This window comes from Lepisma saccharinum, chromosome 1 (assembly GCF_977018435.1).
Source record: "Lepisma saccharinum chromosome 1, izLepSacc3.1, whole genome shotgun sequence".
NCBI classification, from domain to species: domain Eukaryota; kingdom Metazoa; phylum Arthropoda; class Insecta; order Zygentoma; family Lepismatidae; genus Lepisma; species Lepisma saccharinum.
This window is the reverse complement of record NC_139229.1, coordinates 93,246,336-93,271,941: the sequence shown is the minus strand read 5'-3', so window position 1 is coordinate 93,271,941 and position 25,606 is coordinate 93,246,336. Positions and strand designations below refer to the sequence as shown.

General features: G+C 38.6%; 2 protein-coding genes across 2 annotated transcripts; one reads left to right on the top strand and one right to left on the bottom strand.

Annotated features, from left to right (window-relative positions):
- Positions 1-1,211: 1,211 nt before the first annotated feature.
- Positions 1,212-10,580, bottom strand: LOC145998086 (uncharacterized). Its single transcript, XM_083134668.1, has 3 exons — positions 10,465-10,580; positions 5,518-5,659; positions 1,212-1,984 (listed from the first exon to the last, which is right to left on the bottom strand). The coding sequence occupies exons 2-3, from the start codon at positions 5,648-5,650 to the stop codon at positions 1,233-1,235; spliced, it is 885 nt and encodes a 294-aa protein (XP_082990794.1). The 5' UTR covers positions 5,651-5,659; positions 10,465-10,580; the 3' UTR covers positions 1,212-1,232.
- A 5,279-nt stretch (positions 10,581-15,859) lies between these two features.
- On the top strand, positions 15,860-17,947 carry LOC145984333 (zinc finger MYM-type protein 1-like). Its single transcript, XM_083117986.1, has one exon. The coding sequence runs from the start codon at positions 15,860-15,862 to the stop codon at positions 17,945-17,947; it is 2,088 nt and encodes a 695-aa protein (XP_082974112.1).
- The last annotated feature ends 7,659 nt before the right edge of the window (positions 17,948-25,606 follow it).

Below are 25,606 nucleotides of genomic sequence, written 5' to 3'. Positions count from 1 at the left end.
TGCGACGCCAGGGTTCCCTGGTTCGAATGTCAACGTGGGCATGGGTGTTCTTGGCGAGGCCTCTTCAATTTCGTCATATCACTCATCATCATCGTCACGATTAGCCGAAAGTGGAAGAAAAGCTACGCCAAGTAACAAAAATCAAACAAGAGTATATTTTTGTCAGTTTCCGATTACTTATGTTTCCTTAATTTGAAATTATGTTGTATACTGATCTACGGTTATGTCATAAGTGAATAAGGAAAGATAATGATTTTTTCAACTGTTGGTATTTTTTTTTTGTTATGTTAACTTCATTGCTTCTGGCAACCCTTCATTGCTTGCAGTTATCCAGGAAGAGAGACCAGTTTCAACCAGTTGGATTTGGGTAGACGAAAGCGTCGTTCTCCTATGAAGCTTAACGCCCACTGAGACGCCGGAAACGCGCCACCCTGAACCTCCCAAGTGGAAAATTCCATGTGCTTTTCCGAGGGGAGTCCGCCCAGCGGCACGTACGGAACATTTTATAAGTTCAGCCATTTCTGGGAAGACCAGTGACGACGGTACACGTGTTATCAGGATGAGTTCGAGTTCAGAGGAAGACTTGCTGTTTGCTGCTGCACTCGTTGCTAGTGAAGAAGAAGAAAAGTGCAAAAGACAAGTTTGGGTTCGAAAAATAAACGAAAAGAGGGAAATTTACGGGGAGTTCCATAATGTGTTTCCTGATCTACTGCAAGATCGTACGAATTTTTTTGAGTACTTTCGAATGTCCCAAGAAAAATTCTACGAACTTTTGAACATAGTGAAGCCTTTTATAGAGCGGCAAAATACCACATTTCGCCGATCAGTACCATGTGAAGAAAGACTTGCTGTGTGTCTCAGGTAAGTTATTATTTCTCTTATCTACATATAAACTAGGAAGTACTGGAATCGGTCTTATACAGTTGTAATGTTGAGAGAAAAAAAAACTATATTTAGTAAAAATGTTTCGTGACAAAGGCTTCTTTTCCACTGAGCCTTGAATTCTTTGTTAATGAAATCATTAGTAACAAGTTAGACTACTTGAAATGCTATTATTTTACAGGAATAGTTTTATACTGTATAAAACAAAATTAAACCACTAGTTGAAATTATTGTTCCATGAAAAAAAAAATTAAGTACACTACAAGGAAAATTTTAAAACAGAGGGCATCATATTACAATAACAGAAAGATTGCAATTGGTGAGTAGAGTATTTCACTTGTTACACGAGCTTATCCGGTCTCGCTGTCCTCCTGTTGATAGTCTGATGGTGGCGGGCTTGAGACGTTTGAACCTGGTGGAGAACTGTATGGTAACTGATTACAGAGATTGTAAGCGATTGGCTCAATCGGAGTGCCTGAAGGGAGTGGCATTGCTGCATGACTGGCGTTTGATGCTGAAGATGATTGCATGTTGAGAGCTTCAAATTCCGCTTCGTGGATAATATGGGAAATTTGAGATTTTATCTTTACCTGCAACTGTGGTGGAAATGTTCGGACTGTTTCTTCAACACTTTGGAAGTACTTGGTGAGATGATCAGTCTGCTTGATTCGAGTGGATTTTCTAAACTCAATATACTCTTTAAAGACTGCAGCTGAAGGTGTTAAACCACCTGCTGTTTTTTGTTTTTTCCTTGGCCCTTGATAAGTTGCACTTCTTGAACTTTCATTTGTAAGAACTTCACGTGCAGGGGTTCCACTTGTTACTTTTGAATCACCTGATGTTGCATCTTGGAATAGGAAGTGTCCTTCGTGAGTCTCGGAACTGTCGTCGCCGATTTGTTTGCTGTCATCTTCTAATGTAGAATCCACATTACTTGCCTGCTCTCTATGGGTCATAATGAAGGGCCGTAGAAACTCCATTTGCGATTCGAGGCGCCAAGCTTTCATTTTCTGACTTGCTTCTCCGCTTTTGGTCTCTCTATTTCTTATTGCCTTTCGGTAACATTCCCGCAAAGATTTCCACTTGTTTCTGCACTCGCCAGCTGAAAAGAACGGAAAATTATAGCGTTTTCATCAATTAACCACATATCATGAATCGTTCTAAGAATAACATCAGAAGACACCTGATTAACATACGTATCCATATACATCCTAATAACCTCTTCCGCCATTATATTACTCTCAATAAACAAATCATACTATATTCCATAACTCTTCATACCAGAATTCTCAACAAAATAAAACAAATGAAGGGTAATAAAATTTAATGCAAAGTTTAGTAATTTATTTTACAACTATTTTGTAAATTATTTGTGAAATAATTTATTTCAACTCAACAGTAGCAAATCAAGAACGAATTCGACAACTTTTAATTTTTGTAAACTGCAGTACAATATTCCGCAAACGGTGTTTCGCGAACATTTACCTATTGCAAGAAATATTAAATGTAAACTATTTATTTCAATTATAGCTTTATACTTATGTATTTCTTGCTGCGATGAATTAAATAAGATGCCGCTTGTTCTTAGAGAAGAAGGTTACGGAACACTGCTGTAATGTATTCCGATCACAGAAGGCTTTATGATCCAAAAATCTGTACTAATTATAATATTGCACTTTAGGTACTTAACAGGCCCGTAGCCAGGCAGGGGCCAGGGGGGCTGAGCCCTCCCTGATACTGCCGTAAGCCCTCCTCGACACTATGTAAAACTATTTCCTACATATATATTTTCCAGCGAAGAATGAACATGTAGACAGCAGATATTATTTTGGTCACAACTTGAAGGATAAATTCACAGAACATGCACAGCAGCTATTACATTCGTTCATCTTGTTTATGAGCAGTACTAAGTAGCGGCAAGTATTTAGAAGATTGTCTAGAGTTTAGAAAGTTCTTTCATAGGGTAGCTTATTAATCTGTAGCTTTGCTGCCTCTGTTGCGGCCTCTCATTAAACAGAAATTTGTGACTCACTTCATCATCCACATCTGCGTAAGAGGTCAACAGTTCCCAAGTTTTCGAAGGAAGGGGAGTTTTATTGCTTCGGTGGGGGTGGAATGTACTACTATAAGGACTATGACTGAATATTGTTTATCATATCTGTATCATTACAAGTGGTGTGTAGTAAAGGATGATGTCAGTAGCAGTCAATTAACACTTCAAGAGATGTTTTATATAGAAAAAGAACTGTAGTAGTTGAATAATATTTCTAAATTTTATGTTAATTTAATTACCCCCCCCCCTTTCCACACACACACACACGCACACGCAATTTACATTCATTTAGCACTGTTGAACTTTGGAAAAATGGACTTTGTTTACAACCCGTGAGCCCCCCTCCCCGGAAATTAATTCTAGCTACGGGCCTGGTACCTAATTTAGTAAAAGTAATTTGTGTTGTTGTTCAATACTATTAAACATTTCAGTAAATAACATCAAGATTGTATTTTTAATTTTTATTTATTTTTCATTTTAGATTTCTTGCCACGGGGGCTTCTTTCCGATCACTTTCATTCAGCTACAGACTTGGAGAGACAAGCGTAAGACGGATTGTGTACGATGTGTGTGATACTGTGATGGCAACGCTAGGACCCATTGTCATGCGTGTACCGAACAGAGCAATGTGGGAGAGAATTGAGGAAGAATACGGAGCAAAATGGAATTTTCCGAACTGTGTGGGAGCATTGGACGGAAAGCACGTGGTGTTCGACAAACCTGCCAACAGTGGGCCATTGTTCGACAATTACAAGAAGAGTGTCTCCATCGTGTTTCTTGCTCTTGTGGATACCAATTATAAGTTTATTATGGTGGACGTGGGCGAGTTCGGCAAAAACAGCAATGTTGGGATATTTTATAGGAGTGTTTTTGGCAGAAAGATGGAGAAGAACAAGCTGGATTTTCCAGCTGATAAAACTCTACCTGGGACAAATGAACCCATGCCCCACGTCATTGTTGCAGACGAGTCATTTCCCTTGAAAGAAAACTTAATGAGGCCTTACCCAGGTGATGAGTCAAGAGAAAATCCAGAGAAGAGAATATACAATTACCGGCACAGCAGAGCTAGGAGTACAACTGAGAGTGCATTTGGAATTTTGGCTAAGAGGTTCCGGATTTACCAGAGGAAACTAAAAATTCTGCCTGAACGTTTAAGGAAATTGGTTTTGGCAACGTGCGTCCTTCACAATTTTTTACTGGAAGATTGTCCGGACCTGCTTGCAGAACTTCCAGAGGAAGCTGCACAGACACTTGAAGATTTGAAAGGCATTGGGGGCACTTTCGCAGGGTCAGCTCTTCGGATTAGAGACAAATTTAAGGACTACTTCAATTCAGAAGCAGGATCAGTGGAGTGGCAAGATTGAATGATACATTTTGGCAGAAAGGACATCAACTAATACAATAAAGAAAGAAAAAATCCATGATGTATTTTCAATGTAACTGTGTTCGTTTTACTGGCACATAATCATAAGCAGGGAACGGATTTATATGTAGTAAAAATATGCTAAATATGAAAATACATATTTAAAATTGTAAGAATTTAACTTTTTTAATAGTATAAGACACTACACGAGCTACATAAAATACAATACTCTTACATTAATTATAAAACAACACAAAATGTGTTTTCATTTTGTTTCCAAGCAATGAATAACGAAGTTTTGTTGAAAGTGTTTGAATGTGAATTTCCTTCTGTTGTCTCTTAAACACTGTGCGAATGAACCTTTTTGCTTTGGGGGGCATTCTAAGGCAGGATTTTTCTCAGGGGAGGCATTTCAGTCATAGAAACTTGTATTGTTGTTGTTATTATTATTGCTATTTTATTATTACTTTACAAATCATTAAATTCAAATTGAATTTAAAACACTTTGGCGCTGTATGCAAGTTGAGATTATTTCAGTCTGCTATAGATAGAAACTGGAAACTGGTATATATGTTACCAGTCAGTAAACTAAACTATTGTCTTGCGGTTCTAAGTACCTTAGAAAATTGGTTATAACCTAGGTCATTAAATCTTGCTTAATACATTTAGACGACGTAATTTGCGAATAGTGTTAAAAAAAAAAACTCCTACACAAAAAGCGCTAACGAACTAGTAACACCGAAAACTTATCCAAAATTCCACTACCAAGTTCAAACTTAATATCCATTTATAATGCAAGTTTCTTGTGAACACTTGAATACATATTCGGTGACGTTGGTCAGTTGCAGAATTGTCCTCCTTTAATCCACAAGGCTGCATGCTTTTAGACATGGAAATTTTTGATGACTAGACAATTCATGGACACGAATTATTATTCAGTTGTGTTTGTTACAGTGAAGAAATGTATACTTTATGCTTTCAATCCATTTTCTTTGATGGGGATAAAAACATCCCTGGCAGGGATAAAAACAATTTTCTTATGCCGGGGATAAAATGTTTTGTGGGGGGGGATCCCCAGCATCTACCCCGTCAATTCGCACACTGCTCTTAAGATTGCTTTCAGCTTCATACATAAATATGTATTTACATATAAATCCGTTCCATGATCCTAAGGAAATAAATCACTTTTACATGTAAAATTTTAAATAAACACACTTACCCCTGTAACCAATTGTTTTGCCTATCTCATCCCACGTATTGTCTTTTATCCGATTATCGTGGTATTTTGGATGGGACAGATCATACAGGTTGGGATATTCTTTCACTAAGAGTACTAACTGCTCGTCATTCATTATGAAAACCTGAAAGGAGATAAAAATGTGATAGAATTTACACGAGGTGCACTTTAAATAAAATCTGCTTAACCAGGTCGTTTGTAATAATAACACACAAATATTTTTGGCATTTATTTTAGCTCACATATGGTTGTGCCAAGTAAACTTTCTTTGGGACTACAGATTGCCTCTTTTTAGAAATGTTTTCAACTTTCTTGTGCCTCCCCGATGGTGTAGTGGTAACATCGTTTCTTACATTAGGTAACTTTTGTTATTAACAAACACATTATTTTACAAACAAAAACAACATGCTGGATTTCGGTTGCTTGCTCCCTCTATCATGCCTGGTCGTTGTTGCCAAAATTCATCAAGGTCCGTCGAAACCCACTTTCCCCCACTTTAGATGGATCAAGATGAAACTTCTCCGCGTGTCCAGCACTGTAAAGCAGTATTCGATTGAAGAAAATGTGGAGAACTATTGATCAGTGGCGGGAAGAGGGGGCGTGGCGGGGCAGTTGTCCCCCTCCCCACTTTTTGCCCCCGCATTATGACCTCTTATTGCTAAGCATTGTTTACAAAGAAAAAAATAAGCTGTGCTTTGAACCCCCCAGTTTTAGCTCCGATCACCGCTACTGATTTCAATGTATAAATGATGTGTTGCAGCATGATGTCCTTCCTGTAGCCTTATTTCAATAAATTTTGTCATAGGAAAATCGCCCCTGTATATAGAGTTGAAAATCCGAAAAAAGGCTTTTTTGGCAGTGAGGGGATTTTTCCTCGTCGGTTTCAGATATTTCAGTCAGTGGTACACTCATAAATGCTTTGTTTTGATAACTAAAATTCTACATCTTTACACTTTCTCCAGGGTTTTCTTTCGTTAATGTTAGTGATTTTATTTCCACAGCCAGTTCGAGCCGTACAATAATTACACTAGCACTTCTTCTCTGTAGAAGCAATGAAAACTGTTTGAGGAAATCTAATACAACATGGGAAAGACAAAGTTCTACTACAAATAACTAAGAAGTGCATCCATAAGATATTCAAAGTACTTAATGACTGTAGTTTTTTTCACATCGTGAACAGCAAGCTCGAATTTATGACTCAAACAGTAAATGACTGTCATGCCATCCCAAATAATAATGGAATACACATTCAGAGGGGGGAATTTTCTTTCTCTGGTTGAGAATTAAATATATAATGTAGAGTCGGGGATGAAAAAAGTAGAAGGGGGAAATTTCCTGGCTTCCCCTTCAATTCGAACACTGCAAATCATGCAACGCTCTTGCAACACTACTGAAGAGCATCCAAAAAGAACTTGCACAGAATACATTATAAGCAAGCTAAAGCATAAACTTATCCACGGCTAGTGCTGGAAAGAACTGGAAGAAAAGCAGCTCTGGGTCCATTGTTTTTGTTTCATGGCATTTCTCCTTTCTATTTCTTTGGTCCTGCGGTTCAGATGGGCCTCCATGATGGCGGAGTGGCAGCGTCGTCGCCTTGTAATCAAGGGGTCCCGGGTTCGATACCCAGTGGAGGCACATAGTGGTTCGGATCCCACTTTAAACTGTAGGTCCAGTTCCGATTAGCTTCACTGTGCATAAAGTGGACTTAAAACACCAAATCAAGCAACCAACTGCGGTTCAGATATCGAACTCGGAAAAATGTACTTGCTCTACGAAACAACTCCAGTATCTTCGGATCTTCATGGGGAAACCTATTTTTCAGAATTTCCAAAATACTGTATATTCCTTTTGCTCTCCGATTTATTGTTTTCCCGTGGAACTTCCGGAATATTCCCTCTCTTTTTTATAACTTGCATTCAACGAGGGGAAGGAAACACAAGGCCACCTGGTGACAAAGTTTCTATCCATCCTCCACCAGATGCACAAATGTCACCAGCTTCGACATTCCTACATTTTCTTGCGATATAGCACGCAACATACCTCAGAGCCTCCTTTTCTTCTTTTCTCATCAAGTAAAGCATGCCACCGTTTTCCTCCGGTAGGTCTACAGATGATGACGTAAAGGTCACTTCTTGTCTTTGGTCGGTTGTTTGAGAATTATCGACGAGACCGTCAAACAATGAAGTAAGCGTCGTGGTCTCCCCCAGCATCTTCAACAGGAGCGCTCGCCAGGTGAGAACCTAGTATCAATAAACGCAATCTGTGCTTTACTTCTACCGGTAACGGATTGTTGTAAAAATTCCCCAACCCATGAAGTTGAGAGAAAAAGGTTATCCAGAGCATCTTGGTTCAGCTTTCTGGTATTGGAAACATTTTGATTTTAAATCATGGTATAATCCTCTTAGGCTGCGGATGGAGACAAGAAATCCTTGTTGGAATGGAAGAAGATTGCGTTTTCCCATAACTCTTATCTCTGATATTGCTTCCTACATTTCACTAAGCACCATTTGTTCGTCATAATGTATGCCAAAGCCACATTTGATTTTATTGCTAGAATTCTCTGGCACACCTGAATTCATGACGTCAATAAAATTGTTAGTGAGAGGCCTCAGCCTCATTCTCTGGGAAGACATACTCAATAAGAGCAGCAGTGTGCCAGGAGGAAAGTTCCATTGCTGGCGCAACCCTTTGTCTGTCGTTCTGTTGCACTAAAATTGTGCGTCCAATTTAACTTCGGATCAAGCCTGAGTTCGGAAGAATCCATTTTGAGTATCCTTTCTATGATACTTTTCTTCATGACAGTTTCATTCCACTGGATCCCATTATCGATAAGATGATTCTTCAATAATTTTATTAAGTGTGGTAAATCCGCAAAAACCGAAATTTTCCCCCTGACAACGGACCTAAAAAAAAAACTGCTCACAATTGGCAATAAGATCGTTCCACAGTTTTCTATTACTTCCACCTAGATCCGAAACTATAGCGTCTATTTTATACCCAGCTACCCCAACCATTGATATAATAACAAACAACAAAACCTTGGACATAGTCGTATCAAAGTTATAGTTGCGTATTTTAATTGGCTGCCTGGCTTTGACTTTCATTGTTTATATCGAGGAGAATTTAACACCCACATTTTTCCCTAGACACAACAACTCAGATGCGTCAACACGGTGGCAACGAAAAAAACAGGTTGAAGGAAATGAAAGGTGTTTCCCTTGTTTCTTCAAGGAACGATAACTCCGGCTGTAGGCGACGGAATTTCATGGGATTTGGACAGTCAGGTTCAAAATGTCTTTCCCCATCTTATGATGAACCTTAAAGTGGCGAGTTTTATGAAAACTTCTTGCGCGCAAGAAAAATACAGAACGCGGCTTTTAACTTCCGCGCCGCAGTCTCCTAACTGTACAACGTTGCACTTTTGCCATTAGTTGATCGCCACGCACACCCTCTGCGTGGCCCCACCCAATATAGCTTCTAAAAGCGTGCGTCGTATAGGAACACATTTCCTGTTATTGTTTGCTCCACGAAAAAGGATAGGCCGTGATGGGCCAATTTCCTGGCCACCACGCTCACCTGATGTTAACCCTCTGGACTTTTTTCTCTGAAGTTATTTGAAAGCCATTGTGTATTCTGGCCCAAAGGTACGAAACCTACAAGAACTGCAGGACCGAATTAGGAATGCGATTGCTTCTGTCACGCCTCTGATGCTACAGAATACGTGGAGAGAATTTGAATTCAGGTTGGATATCATCCGTTTCACAAAAGGAGCTCACATGGAGCTATACTGAGCTGTGCTGAGTTCTAACTGCTACCAATAAAACTTGGTGAGTTTATCTTGAAAATGCTTGCTTTCTTTCTATCTACTTCTATCCATATTAAAACCACAAACTTTTAAAAACTGTCAGGGCCATTCCGGACACCCTGTACAATAAATACTAAACAAGTTTATTTTCATTATTTAATTTTAGTACTGGTTAAGTCTTTCGAGGGGAGGTGTCCGGACCCCCCCCCCCTAAAACGCCCTTGCCTGTGACTTATATTCTGTTTTTGGTTTTTGCACTTTGAACGAAACTCTCCCTCGTCGAGCCTCGCGTCTTGAATAGGCCGCGCTGCTCGCCAGGAAACGCAGGCTAAAAAAAAAAAAAATAAAACACAATTTGAGGTTCGGTGGAGCCTAGCACCCTGTGTTTGCATAATGGGAAAATCTAGCATAATTTGCAAACTTGCTTCTCTGCGAGGGAAAAAATCACTTCAAAAGACGATTATTTGAGAAATTAAAAATAAAATTACATCCAGATCTTATTTCCGGTCCAATCACGCACTCTTCTCTTCATCGTTTCTTTATTCTCCCCACTTTACCTCGGGAGGAACATTTCGTGGCAAGAAATCGGTAGAAAGTTGTCGGGCGTAAATAAAACAAAAGTTCCGCTTTGTAATCCAGGAATCATCTGAAACTTTCTCTCAATATTGAAGTCGTCTCGGTCGAAAGAATTATTATAACAAATTAATATTACTAATTATCAATAAGAGCAATAATTCATTATTGTAATTATTGATCCTACCACAAGTTATCTGGAGGTTGGCAACGCTGACCAGCCAGGACGAGGCCAGACCACACGTCTCGCGACAGAATAAGATATGTTACTACGTAAGAATAGTTTGAATGAAACTGTAAAAATAAATTGACAACTTAAAGTCAGCTAATAAATTGGCGCTGTTCTACTTTGAAAGGGAATGACTCATTCCCTTCATTGTATGGAATAACTGCCGATGCTTCAAATTACTGAAAGGGGCGAGGATAGCCTGCTAGACCTGCCATCTATCGGCAAAACCTTGCGACACCGTACACGCGATTTCCGCCAGCACCAGACATGGAAAAGAGCGAGCGAGCTGGACCCAGCAGGTTGCGATTCTTCACGTACTTACCCAATCAAGAGATGAATGCACCACACAAACAACATCCACAATACACCTGTTGTACACTACAGCGACGCCGAGCACGACGCTTGCCGGAGCTAAACAAAGAGACGCTGTAGACGGAAAATATCTTCCCTAGAAACTACAGACTTCTGGCCGGAAATTCCGCCCCTTTGGTTCAGCGCCTTTCGCTCTAGTGGGCGTTACGCCATTTCTGACGCCCAATAGAGACGCGGCAACAGAACGGAAATTCCATGCTTCGGTTCCCTGCAGTGGGCGTTACCCCGCGTCTCAGGGCGATGTGCTTCATTTTTCCCATCTGCCTTCCGTTCCGGCATCGCTAGAGAATGCTTGCAGGCACGTAAAGCTTGACGCCGGAAACGCGGCAACAGAATGAACAGATCCGCTTACGGCGTCTCAGTGGGCGATAACCCTTAAGATAACATACAGGCTTCTGGCACAGAAAGGGCTTCCCCGATGGCGTAGTGGTAGCGTCGTTGTCTTGTAATAAAAAGGTACCGGGTTCGATACCCGGTAGAGGCACGTAGTGGTTCGGATCCCACTTTAAACTGTAGGTCCAGTCCTGATTAGCCTTCCTGTGCATAAAGTGGATTTAAAATACAAAATCAATCAATCTGGCACGGAAATTCCGGCTTCTGCGTTCCCTGATTCCATTTGATTTCAATAGAAGCAGACAACAGACCACAGGGTGGGATTGGGGCGCAGAATGCTCCATCGAAATTTTTGGGGGGATTTTTCTTAATGTAATATAAAATTCAACATTTATATATTATTTCCAAAATAAATGTATAGACGTTTACACCTTAGGTATATCATATTTAAGCCATTAGATGAAGAAAATGAAGTATTTAGAAGGGTGCGAAATGGTCTTAAGTGCCGACGCACCCAGAAATTTTAATTCAATCAATGTTCCCCATGGTCTGCATAGTGGATTCACCAAATTTCAGGGTTCTACGATGCCTCAAAGAGACTACAGAGGGCTCTGAGTTGGGTACCTTTAATTCTGGCCACCCGTTATGTTATTTGAAAATAAATTTCATGTTATCTAATATCCTTCAAGGATAACAAAATAAATAGTCTTCACATAATGTCACAGGTGTAAATATATTATATGAATGTTATATTCTACATTCGCTAACTTAAGAATTAACCATCAGGGTGTAAGGGGTGACCTTCCACATAGTACACCCAATTGTCAACCTCATTTCCACGCGGTGCACCCTGGACTGCATTTTGCAGACAAACGATACTTTGGCGACTGGCCCTATGGCCAGGATAATTCTGTGTGTTGTCCTGTTTTTTGTCCTTGTGTGTGTGTTGAGTGCCCCTTTACTGCCTCAGTTTTGAACTGAAGTTATAATATTTTAAGATTTTAGTTATGCAACATTAGAGTTGTTATTTGTAACGGTAAGGGTCTGGACCCTGTATAATGTGACATGTACAAAATAGCCTAAGTGCTGACGCACTCAAAATTTTAAAATCAAATTCAAAATTCAAATTTTTGCCTTGTGTGTGCCGAGTGCCGCTTAACAGCCACAGCTTTTAACCGAAGTCAGAATATTATAAAATGTTAGTTATGCAACAGTGTTATGTGTTATGGTATGGTGCTGGACCCCGTATAACGTGACGGGTGCAAAATAGCCTAAGTGCTGACGCACCCAAATTTCTAAATGCAAATTCAAATAATTAACCATCCTTCAATACATTGATAAATAACAACATGACCGCCATGTTTTATGTAATATACACTATACACTATTTTCTTTGTTTGATGAATAAAAATTTCAAGTTATCACATTCCAAAATCGTGCATTCATCGGGGTGTAAGGGGTGCTCCTTCCACGTAGTGCACCCAATAGTCAACCTCACTTCCACATAGTACACCCTGGACTGCAGACTAACGAGGCTCTGGCGACTAGCCCCATGGCCAGTATAATTTTGTTTGTGTTGTCCTGTGTTTTGTCCTTATTTGTGCTGAGTGCTCCTTTACAGCCTCAGCTTTTAACAAAAGTCAGAAGATTTTAATATTTTATGATTTTAATTATGCAACGTTAGAGTTGTTATGTGTAACGATAAGGGGCTGGATCCCGTATTATGTGACGGGTGCAAAATAGCCTTAGTGCTGACGCACCCAAAATTTTAGATTCAAATTCAAATTCAAATGAAGTATTTAGAGGTAGTGATGATGCCCACAGGTGAACTCACGTTACGTCCAAGCAACTTATTATTTTTTTTTGCGGGGGGGTGGTACGATTTTTTGTGATGGAAATTTAATGTGAAACAGTACAGCATTTGGCACAAGTTGAATTACGTTATTAACTATCCATTGCTGTTACATAAATAGCAAATTCTAGACTGCCAAGGAAATTGTAACGGGTAATATTATTAAGGAAGTGGGTATATCCAACTCTTACACATTGGGTCTTAAATCGACACGTGGATTCTGAGGGGGATCGAGGATTAAACGTTGGGGGAGGGGGGCAATATTCGACTCTTGAATATCATTGTTAAATCTTAGATTATCGTGGGAATTTTAGTTAGGGGCTGAGCATTAAATTGGGGGGGGGGGGTGTATCCAACTCTTGTGTATTAATATTACGTCTCAGATTGTAGCGGAAAATGTGGTTCGATTTTTTTTCTTTTGGAAGGAGTAATATCTAGGTTGCAGGATTGAATATTAAATTTGAGGCGAGGAGATATGTATCTCTTAATAAAGTGTAAAATCTTAGATTGTCGAGGGATTTATTTAGGGTTCGAACATTGTATTTGGGGACTATATTTAGCGATATGGTATGCGCGCGTTTCGGCGCCGAACATGGGAAAAGAGAGCTGGAAAAGAGTAAATATCAAGGGATCCTATGAAAGTATTGAAGTCCCATTAAATTAATACTCTTGCAAACCTGCAAAGAAATGGATATAAAAATTTTCTTGTCCGCTTCGCTCGCAATTTTGCGTTACAAAAGTTTGTGTCTGGCATTTTCATAAGACGATTTTGAAGAATTATATTATATCTCGATATTTGTTAATAATATAATTTCTTAAAATATAAGGTTTAGTGTCGGTATACTGCTTAATTTAAAGCATGTGAGTCAGTTTGACGATATGGTTCTATTAGCAATATTATTCTATTATTGATTCCCTGTAGGCTATGCTGCAATAGTTGTACCAACTGTGTACTTCATAGGGACGCCTTGCACATTACTTGATAAAAAAGGAAAATAAGTAGTGTCAAATTCGCATTTCTAAGTTATTGTTGCAGGGTAATTTTGCTTTACAAAGTGAAATTTGCACTTAAGATAAAATACATGTAATTATTGCTATGGATCACTAAAAAAAAATTAATTACTCCAGCAGAGGGGATGAGTTCTTTGAAGGAGGCACCTAATTATATTCTCGTCCCGGCCTTAGGAATTTCTAGCTAGGGTTCTGTAATTTTCGATCTGAAGTTGTATAAGACTTTGTGTTAAATACCCAAATTGTGGGTTATTGAAATCTTGTTCTCCAACCACAAACACTGTTTAAATACATATTTATATAATTATGACACTTGAGATTGCTAGCTTTCAGTTATTTCGAAATGAACCATTTACAAATATGGACAGTTTAACAGGCTATTTTATTAAAATAAAATGAATGATTACGTATTCACCAAAATATTTTGAGGGGTAATGCATCCACGATCTAGCTGGGGGATGTTCAATAAAGCTTAAACAAACGTTACTTTGGGGGGGGGGGGGATGGGCACACCTGACCACAATTATAATAATACGAGTAAAAATAATTATCTGGGGGTTTCTGCTGAACCTAACAACCTGTTTGGAATTAAGTAAATAATATTATTTTTGACATTGTTTTCTTTGGTAGGACAGCTGTTTTTATAGTGATCGTAGCTATGTAGATGGACGTTAGAAAATGAATACGTGTTGTTCAATATTATCATTATACCTGTTCGTGTAGAATACAAATTACAATAGTATTTTTTATAAATTGCAATGTTTTAATAACATTATTATTACTAGACATGTTAATCTCATCAACCAATTAACTATAATTTTATATTATTATTATTATTACATGTGAGACACTTGGTTCGGACTCTAGTCTATATACTCTCTCTCACTTCCTACTTCTCTTCGATTTGTCGCTTTCTTGATTTTTTCTCGATCTTAATTTCTCTCCTTATGGATGTTTTCTGTACTTCTCCTTGTCTTTTGTTATCCTATCTCGTCTAATATCTCTCTCTCTTTTACTGTGTGTTTGTTTTCTACATTAATATTTTATCCTTCTTTGTAGCTATTACATATTTGGGGTTGATTTCCAGCACTATCAATCTTTTGACAAGGTGGAGCGTGGGCCACCGCAATATAATCCTCCCTGGCATTTTACATATAAAAACAGGTCTTGGCGTGACCATCAGACGAGGTGGAACCTGGGCCACCAGTAATTCCTCCCTCCTTCATGTACAAGAGGTTTTTGTGACCAGCAGACGAGGTGGAGCCTTGGCCACTAAGAAGTAAGAATAATCCTCCAAGGCAACCCGTCACTAAACACATCGTCCAAGGACTGAACTATAATGTGGGAGGCAGAATCAGTCTCCGAAACGTTGGTAATTAAAAATTAACACAGTGGTTAAAAGTCCAAAACTAAGAAAAGAATGAATTAAGATTTTACTGGGAAGGAGTTTTTAGAGACAAGATCGTTGGTGGCGGGTGGGGTGGAGATCTTTGCTGTCCCGCTTGCATTTTTCGCAAAGATTTTACCGTAGAACAGTTTCACAAACATCGCCCCCTTTTTCCTTCGCTTCTATGCCAGAGCGGTTTGCAACACTGCAAGCGGGGAACACGGCCGTTGAGCCCAATGCTCGTGCTCCCGATCCCCACCCGAGCCAGGTTGGAACTCATTTACCTCCCCTTTGGCTCTGGTGCCCTACCCCACGTTGTCCTTTCTTTTGTGACAAAATGAACAAATGCTTAGGATTCTCTAAAATGAGGAAAAGGTTGTTAATATTTTACACAGTAGAGTCATGCTGATTTTAAGCTGACAGCGTTGCAGAATTCTTTCCTAAATTTGCTCCGTGAAGCGAATAGCGCCAAGAGTTCTAAAACCTCGGGAAATATACGAACTACAGGCTTCTCCTTCACTTACACGAGCGACACTAGCGCCATTGCTTCCTGTTCAGGGTTTCAAATTCGGTGGTGGATCTAAACTCTGTGACAATATTTGTTCTTTGTGCTGAATAGAGAGAGATTACAGTGTGACTCTTTCTTCACGTTACCTCGTTGAAAAGGAAGGATACTGGGGGTATGTAGTGCATTATTTTCTGGTTTGGGCGTTGTGTGTACAAATTTGTGTTATGTGCATCGGGCATTGTTGAAATCTAACAATGAATGAAATAAGAAACATTCTTCACAAAGAACTGAACCACGAACGTATATTAGAAATAAAACAATTAGGACCACCGAGACCAGAACTCGAGATACGTCAAGCCCGTCAAGCCCGCCAAGAGAGAAACTCAGCTCGCGACAGGCGATTCAATCTAAAAATGTATGAAAAATGTCAATGGCTGAGTGGATGTAACGAAAGAAATGCATTATTTTGCTTCCCTTGTACTTTGTATGGCAGCAGCGATTCATGGGCTGTAACTGGTGAGAAGGATTTAAGTCACCTATGCGAAAAGATTAGAAAGCATTCTGCATCAAAAGTACATATTGAAAATGAGATGAACTTTATTATGTTAGGTAGAGTAGACGTAAGACATCAACTGGACGATGGGTACAGATCATATGTTCGTAAACAGCATGAAGATGTGGATAGAAATAGATTTATTCTATCCAGAATAATTGACTACATTAAGTATTGTGAATCTTTAGAACTGAGCTTGAGAGACTGCAACGAAAGTGGTGAAGGTGAAAATCCTGTAAATTCTCGAGGATTGATTCAATTAGTAGCTTCTGTGGACAGTGTTGCAAGGGAACATTTAGAAAACTCGAACGTTTTTAAGGGAGTTACAAAAGCTATGCAGAATGACATTTTGGACTGTATGCTTAACGTCATTCGGTTACACATTAAGGATGAAGTAACAAGAACTGAATATTTATCAATCCAAGTTGATGATATTTCTGACATAACTTCCACAGCAAAAATGGGAATGATATTACGGTACCAGATTGATGGGGAAATTGTGGAAAGATTTTGGGGATCCTTCGAAATAAATGACCCAATTTCAGAAAGTATTGGTTCGGTTATTCTCGAGGAACTGGTGAAACTTGGAGTTGATAAGACTCCGAACAAATTGATTGGACAAACTTTCGACGGTGCACCCGAAATGGGACGTGTTAAGTTCATAGTCAAGGAAAAATATCCTGCAGCAAATTTTGTTCACTGCTATGCTCACCAAGGTAATTTAATAATGCAGCAAGCAACATCCGTTTCATCGAAGGTGAAAATATTTTTCGCCGAAATCCAGGAAATCCCTCAATTTTTTAGTCGTTATCCAAAGGCAAGAGATATTTTTATAGACATAGTCCAAAGGGGGACGCCACAGGCTCCGATAACGAGATGCAACGTGGTAAGAATGACTGTAAGTACAGTTTTCGAGCACAGATACAATCTTGTTAAGTGCTTTAAGAAAATTAAGGAAACAGACAGTGACAAAAGAACTATTTCAATTGCTTCTGGCTTCATCAGACTACTGAAAGATGACGAGGTTTTGTTTTGGCTGAAATTGTTTCATGAAGTAATGCCTCAAGTGGACATTCTTTTCAACAAAGTACAAAAAAGGAATGTCGAACCCAGTCAAGTGCATAAATTTACCAGCGATTTTGTGTTGGCAATTTCTAAGATTCGTGATTCAGTTTGTGAAGAAGCGGATGTTGCACAATCCAAAAAGCCACGTCTTGATAGTAGATGTTGTAATTCTAATGAAAAAGCTGCTGTAAAAGTTTGTGGCATTATTATTATCCAAGCGAGGGGTAGATTTCTCTTTACAAATCATTTAGCTGCTGCGCTTCTGTTTGCGCCACAACATTTTGGGAAATTTGACAGCATTTTCCCAGAAGAAACCTTTTTATCAGCAACTGAAGCTTTTCCTGACATTGACAAACACCTTTTGAAAAAAGAATTGAGTGTTTTATATTCAAAGAAAGATCTGCGATTCGCCTCAGGTGCAACGTCCCTTTTACACTTTTTAGTGAATAACAATTTGAGTGTGTTGTTTCCTGAGTCAGTGAAACTTCTGAAGATTATAGTGACACTTCCAATGACTACCGTGGAAAATGATAGACGCTACCCAACATTGCAATTGTTGAGGAAGACATTTCTCCACAACTCCATGGGACAAGAGGGAGTCAATGCATTAGCGATGGTGTCAATATCAAGGCAGTTAATTAAATCACTCCAGAACTTCAACCAGTTGGTCATTGAGGAATTCTCCCGGAAGAAGAACAGAAAGATGGATTTCAAGTATTTGTGATGAGGTAAGTTATATTAATTTTTCGATTTAATTTGACAATTAATTTGTGCACATGATTTGAATTATCTGATTATCTGATAACTGGAATCGCAAATAAAATTAGTCGAAGTGAAGAAATTGGAAGATGAATGTGTTAGTCCAATTTGTGTGTGTGTGTGTTGAGGACAGGGTGCAAAGGATGTCACGTCGATTGGTTATCATCCAGTAGTGTGCCCAGGAATTTAGTACGGTGAATACCAGTAGTCAGTTGGCCTAATGCATTTTGCCGTAGTTTGAAGTGTCTCATTCTGAGGGTGGTTTAACCCCTACCAACCCCCTTAGGTCATTAATTGACTTAAATCGTGCATAGGACCACTCCCAAACCGCCATTATCCCATGGGGGCCTCTGGGTACCCATTTATTAGAGGCTGGGTGAACCCCAGAGCCTCTCCCTACAGGGACAGTGCAGGATAGTATTCTTACCTGAAATCATCCACCGTGATAATCGAGCCAGGGTCTCTCACACAGCAGTCAGACGCCCAATATACTGGAGCACCTTTTCTCCAGTGTCGTGCCCAGGATTTTCGAATCGAGGGGGTTATGTATACATTTTTTAGTAGTCAGCCCTCATTTTGCCATCTTTTCTTGCATTTGATGTTCTTTTTTTTTTTTTAGGAATACTGGGTCAAAGGGGGGTTATAACCCCCACCTCCCTTGGGCACGCCACTGCTTTTCTCATATCGCATTTTTATTTTAGGTCGGCATGGTCACAGCACAAAATAGCCATTTATCAACAAATTATTTTATTATTATAACATAATATAATTATTGATCATAAAACGGGTGTCCTTTCAGCTTACACTTTTAATAACCAAGCTTGTTATGATTGATTAAAAATAGTAATTTAATATATACTGCTGGACAAAAAAACCGGACACCTTAATATTTGACATCTGAATTGCAATTACTTATGACTTATGCTCTCAGTTAAGTATTGTACAATTGAACATTCATTATTGAACATTTTCCATAGTTTTTCCGTTTATTATTTATCTATTTATTTATTTATTTACTCGTATTTACTTATTTGGAACACCTAGTAGGCTCAAAATCAATTTCATGCAATTTTGTTTTAATTTATTGATTTTCAATTCCTGTTGATGTTATTTTGTTTAATGTCTAGAGAGCCATGAATTTTGGTTCATAGTAGCCATAGTAACAGATAATATTGACATTGTCATTGCTGGTATTTTTCTTGCAAGTGTATTGTAAGTTTGCTAGCTTGAAAATGAGACGTGAAGAGGTAGTAAAAGCAGTAACTCTTCGCGATGATGGTCGTAGTGTACACTATATTGCTAGGATGCTAAATATAGCACAAAGTACTATCCATGAAGCTCTCAGACGGTATGATGCAACTGGTTCCTATGGTAGAAGACCGGGTTCTGGTCAGAAACGATGCACAACAGCACGGGAAGATTGTTTAATGCGTATCATAGTCTTAAGAGACCGTGGTACAACTTCAAATATTGTGGCACAGCGTTTGAGAAATGTTCATAGAGCTTTGGTTTCTTCACGAACAGTTCGTAGAAGACTGAATGAAAGTGGTTTATCATCTCGGAGGCCGGCTACAGGTCCAAGGTTGTTAGCACGTCACCGGAAGCGAAGACTGGAATTTGCTACAAAACACTTACATTGGAATGTGGAGCACTGGGAAAAGGTTTTATTCTCCGATGAGTCAAAATTCAACCTACGTTCATCAGACAGGCGTGAACATGTGTATAGAAGATCTAATGAGCATTATGTGCAATGTTGTTTCGTTGAAATAACACCCTTTGGAGGCAGTGGTGCCATGGTCTGAGGAGGTATTTCTTTACAAGGACGTACAGAGTTGGTTCTTGTAGAGAATGGGGCAATGACAGCTTGCAGGTATATTACAGAATGTGTGGCAGATCATGTAGTACCATATGCACCATTCATAGGCCCGGACTTTGTTTTTATACATGACAATGCGTGTCCTCACATTGCGAATATTGTCACGGAGTTCTTGGACGAAGTTGCGATTACGTGATTAGAATGGTCACCACAAAGTCCAGACCTAAATCTGATAGAGGACGTCTGGGATCAACTGAAACAACATATCAGAAACTGCGCAATAGTTCCAGAAACAATTGAAGAGCTAAGACTTGCTATTCAAGAAGAATGGGAGCAATTGGACCAAGAAGTGATTGCCAACCTTATTCGAAGTATGTCACAGCTGTTACAAGCTGTAATTGATGCCAGGGGAGGAAACACCCACTACTAGACAGCTTATATACCCCACCAGTACCAGTTAACAATATTAAAAAAAATATTGGTAAGATTTCCTTTTCTCTTTTTTTTGGGTAGTTTTCTGTAACTTTCGTTTTTGTTCTAATTTATCTTATTAACAATAAATTTTAATTTGCCTTCTGTTGAATATATTCAGGTTTTCTTATTTCCAATAATTTCTGCAACCTTTAGTTAGCCTTCGAATCAGAATTTATGCGTTATCACAAAAAATGCAAGTGTCCGGTTTTTTTTGTCCAGCAGTATATTAACATTTGTTAAAATCTTAAATTTAACAGAAGTTTATAACACTATGAAATATAGGCCACTTCAAATATCATTTCGTCATTCACCATTCTCACATACTATTCTTGCACAAGGGATGGCGATGATTATTTGTTTTTTGTTAATAAATATATACGAATGGAGTTATTTTTTTAAGCCAAGAATTTTTTTGTAAACAAAATTAAAAATCAGAATTGACCGCGAACACTCGGGAAATATATTTGTGTAAGGAAATCGACGAATCATTGTAAGTTTTTATTAGTATACAATTTTGTTAACAATTATTATTAATAATAATGAAAGACATTGATCTGTGATTTAGAAGTGAGTGAATTATATTGCATGTAGATACACGCATCTCCTTTTTTACTCCTGGATCAAGCAGTACACCCTCGTCCCAAAGAAAAGTATTTAATTTGCACACTGCAACCTACTCAGCTGGTGAGGTGAATTTTACAGTTCCTGCACAAACATTAATCATTAACTCAGGGTTGCGTGTAATATGAAGAGGCTCGTTATTGATACAGCTCCATCCGAATAACTGTTCAAACAATGTATATTTTGGGTTAATGTTCTAAACGAACACCGTAATATTTATTATTAAGGTTAGAATTTTCGTGATTTGGCATATTTTTTTTGTAAGGGTGATGTGTTCCATAAATATATAGAAATTCATATTATGAAGAAACTAGTTAAATTAAAGGGCACATTTTGGCATATTTGGCCATTTCTGGGTGATAGAGCATAATTTGTTGGATTTTCGGTTATATTCAGCATATTTTCGCTTTTCAAGAAATATACAGTCATTTTCGAAGTGGATTCGTTCATACTCCCATGTCCACTCTATTTTTTTTTTCTTTTTGGACTGCAGCAAAATCTCTTTCATTTTATTTGAAAGTTTACAGAAAGTATTCATTGTGCTTTGCAACTCAGTCTCTATAAAGTGAATTAAAATATGAACGTATGTGAAAATATCTCGGCGTATGTTACTAGATATTGATGTTTGAAACAGTCCAGTTATAAGGGCATATTTTTCAAATTATAGTGCATATTTTGTAAAATCTTAGGTCATAATATCATATTTTGCTTTGCTGACTTTTATGTCCGTAAAAATCCTAGCCCTATTTATGTATGGCCAGAAGTCGTGTTTGCAAAGCCAGTGCATAAATATTCAGGAAAGCAAGGTATAACAAGTGCTCGACCAACACTATTCAACTTACAACAAGCATCATGAATTGAATGATATCAAATATCACCTCCATCCGAACATACATATTCAGAACTTCCAATATTACTTATTAACAACTAATTTTTAAGGTGGCAGAGAAGTGCATTGAATTTAAGCTTCAAATATAAAGACAGATTTGGTTTAAAAAATGTAAATTGGGAAGATTATGAATTTGAAATAATTAGACTGGAATTATCGCTCAGTTTCTAAAGAGAGGGGAAGGGAGCCAGATTGTCAATTACTTTATGCAGCTCATTTTCTCTACATCTAATTCTCACTCGTTTTCTTTCTGTCTCGACAAGGACGTATTTAGGGGTTCCAGGGGCCCAGACCACACCTGAAACACTTCCCTAGTCTAAAAGTAAATAAGCAAAGTACTTATTTACTGTTGTTGTGTAATATGATTTGGTTTATTTCCGCAGAACTTATCAACGGTATGGACTAGATTGTCATTGTACAGTCACGGACACTGCCGGGTTGTAACGATTCCATTGAAAGTCAATGTATTCATTACAACCCCCCGATGGTGCACTGGTAGCGTCGTCGCCTTGTAATCAAGGGGTCCCGGGTTCGATACTCGGTGGAGGCACAAGTGGTTCGGATCCCACTTTAAACTGTAGGTCCAGTCCCGATTAGCCTTACTGTGCATAAAGTGGACTTAAAACACCAACTCAACAACTCAACTCATTACAACCCGACAGTGTCTGTGACTGTACACCTTTGCTTTTCATCCGCTGGGGCATTCCAGCGTTACGTGTGCGACATTTTACACACAAAATGGAAGGTTCTAGACATAAGATTGGATTAAAATATTTATAATGAACTGATACTATAGAATTATGAAGTGGTGTCTGCTATCAAGTAAAAATAAACTTCGAGTTGATGGCATAGGCTCAGTGGCGTAGCGCAGTTCTCTGGGACCCCTCTGCAAGTATAACATCGGTTTCCCTTAGTAAAAAAATATAGAGACGTACATTAGTTACCACCCAAATGTAAATCAAATTAACTATTACCCCAAATACCTACCTTCTCATTTTTTTGTCATCGGCATAGGCTATATCAATGTAGTAATTTCTCGAAACTAAATCAGAATTGTCTGAATCTCTGATCATTAACTGGAAGAAGAAATTAGAAATATTTTCTCTTGCTTCATTGCAGTGGCACAGATCATTTTTTTTTTTTTGAGGGGGAAGGCTTCACACAGCCAAATATATTGTTCGTGTTCATTTGTATTTTTTTGCTCGAAACATTTAAAAAAGAATTAGGTTACATATAATACGCATGTATAAATACTGTTTGGGGAAATTGATTAAAGGGTAGTAAGCACTCCTCTTTTGGACTTTGAGTAACCAGGCTAAGATTCTACGTAAGAGCCGCTCACATTACGCTTCTTATACTAATAGTGAGTTATACTCAAGCATAGGCGTGCGCAGACCCTCTGATTAGGGGGGCAAAAGCCTTGATGAAATTTCAGTAGGGAAAGAAAAACCTCATTCTATCTTACTGTTTTAGTTCCATTGCATTGATGGGTATATGCAAACTGCAGCAACATAGAGGCACCATAAGAAATAAATAAATTGTCTCTGAAATGTGCCGCGCTTCGTTTCCTCCAAACAATTGTGTTCATGCATTTAAGACAAAACTGTTTAGCAGGAAGAGTCTGAAACACTTAGTAGTTATAACATCTCTCTCTGGTAATTTACAATGGATTACAGAAAAGAAGATAATTGCGAGCGAAGCGAGCAAGAAAATATTTAGATCCAAATTTTTGCACTGAAAACAATATTGATTTTATATGGAACAAAAAATTCATGGTGCTTTCTCTTTTACAATTTTTTTCACTTAGATCATTATTTTCTTTAAGAGCATAATATCGTTTAATAACAGCGATATGATTCCTGTGCACTAAATTTTTAGGTGAAAATATAATAATGTATAGGGACATGGACATCTGGAAGGGGGGGAACAAGGATGGCCACACCTTCCCCTTAGAAATCGAATGTCAAGCTAGAAGTGACGGACCTTGTGGCCGAGTGGTTAGCACATCGTGCTGCGACGCCAAGGGTCCCGGGTTCGAATCCCGCTCGGGCTTGGTTGTTTGTGAATGTCCATTCATCAATTTCATCATTTCATCACTCATCCCCATCTTCGCAAATTAGCCAAGCCGCACAAAACGCGAAGTAAAATGAAGTACATCAATCAATCAATCAATCAAGCTAGAAGTATATATTTGACACGTATAATTTGATTTCAGTCATAGTAATTTGCATTAATGCGATAATTTCAAATTCAAGTGGTGTTTTTTGAGGAGGCAACACTATTATCGATGTAATATGCCCCATGGAAAAATACCTTACTTTTCCCTCCGTTGAAAAAATCTGCAGACGTCCATGATTAGGAAAGGGCAACTGCCCCCCTTACCCCCCCCCGTGCGCACGCCTATGTACTCAAGCAAACTTATCATTTCAGTTTTGGGGGTTGAATCGGACCTCTAGATTGTCGATTGTGACCTAGCATTACAAGGTCAATTGTGATCTGCTACGAAGAAATAGCAACGGACTCCAGTCTTGAGAGATAGATAATAAAGCGGCGATAGGACTTTATTCACTGAAAATTTGTCACTCAATGAAATGCCGATTAGAAGGACTGGACTCCTCCCCCCCCTCCCAAAAAGAAAGTTGCCACACGGGCATGTTGTTTAATTTTGATGTCAATGGACCTCAATATTATTATTCACAGCTTTTAACGATGCCATTTCTTCTCGATAGACTCACATTTCATTGAGACTTCTTTCATGAAACAAGAACCATTTTGTTAAGAACAAGCACATTTGCAGCTAGGAATTTTCACTTCGAGCACTGTATACGCCCATGGCGGAATAAGGTCAACCGGGCCTAAGGGCAAAAGGAATAATTGCCCTTGGGCTCCACCTCCGGAGTCTTCGGGCCCCTTTGAAGTAAAACATAAGAGGTGTGGACAATGTGGGATATTTATATCTGATCTTATTTCAGTTTCACATTGAGGCTACGTTCACGATAAACTGCGTAGTTATGAAGGTATGAGATGAGAGAATGTTCCTATCGATTGCCATCTGTAAGTAAAGTAAGTTATTTCTGTACTTCGGAGGAGACCCATATGTCAGGTTGCTCTGGCCTCTCTGGCTGAAACAATATGCCCCCCTGATAGCGCAGTAGTAGCGTCGCTGTCTTGTAATCAAGGGGTCCCGGGTTCGATACCCGGTGGAGGCACTAGTGGTTCGGATCCCACTTTAAACTGTAGGTCCAGTCCCGATTACCCTTACTGTGCATAAAGTGGACTTAAAACACCAAATCAACCAATACGCCTCTGCATATTATCGCAGACGTTGTCATCATATATTACTGGGAATAAGATTTCTGTTTCGTATAAAATCTCAGAAATTCAGAGAGAGAGAACATTGCGAGGGCGGCCGCTACGCCATAGGCTGAATGCATGACAAATATTAACGAAAGTGCGTTACGTGCATGACGCTTTAAAAACGTAGCAAATTTTGACTTCCATTTGCCTGTGAAACATATAAGCTGCAGATGCTAGTAACTTTTATTGGTGAAATGTGCAAATTATATGCATTTAAAAACATCTAAACCTTAATTCAATTAAAAACAATATTAATTTTCATATTAATTCATTTTGTTATTGACATGGAGTAGGACCCCTTTTCATGGAATGCCGTCACTGGAGCATAACAACTTATTTGGATTTCAATAAATAATTATTTATAAAATTGATAATCAATAATTCAATTATATTTTTACATTAATTTCTTAGGTAGGACAGCTGTTTTTATAGTGATCTTAACTAAACAGTCGCTAGATAATGAATAT

Bases quoted from the DNA above. Each gene is read 5' to 3' on its own strand.
- LOC145998086 (XM_083134668.1), bottom strand. From the start codon at position 5,650: ATGAATGACGAGCAGTTAGTACTCTTAGTGAAAGAATATCCCAACCTG. The intron at 1,985-5,517 runs GTAAGTGTGTTT...CGTTCTTTTCAG, and splicing joins CAAAACAATTGGTTACAGGG to CTGGCGAGTGCAGAAACAAG.
- LOC145984333 (XM_083117986.1), top strand. From the start codon at position 15,860: ATGAATGAAATAAGAAACATTCTTCACAAAGAACTGAACCACGAACGT.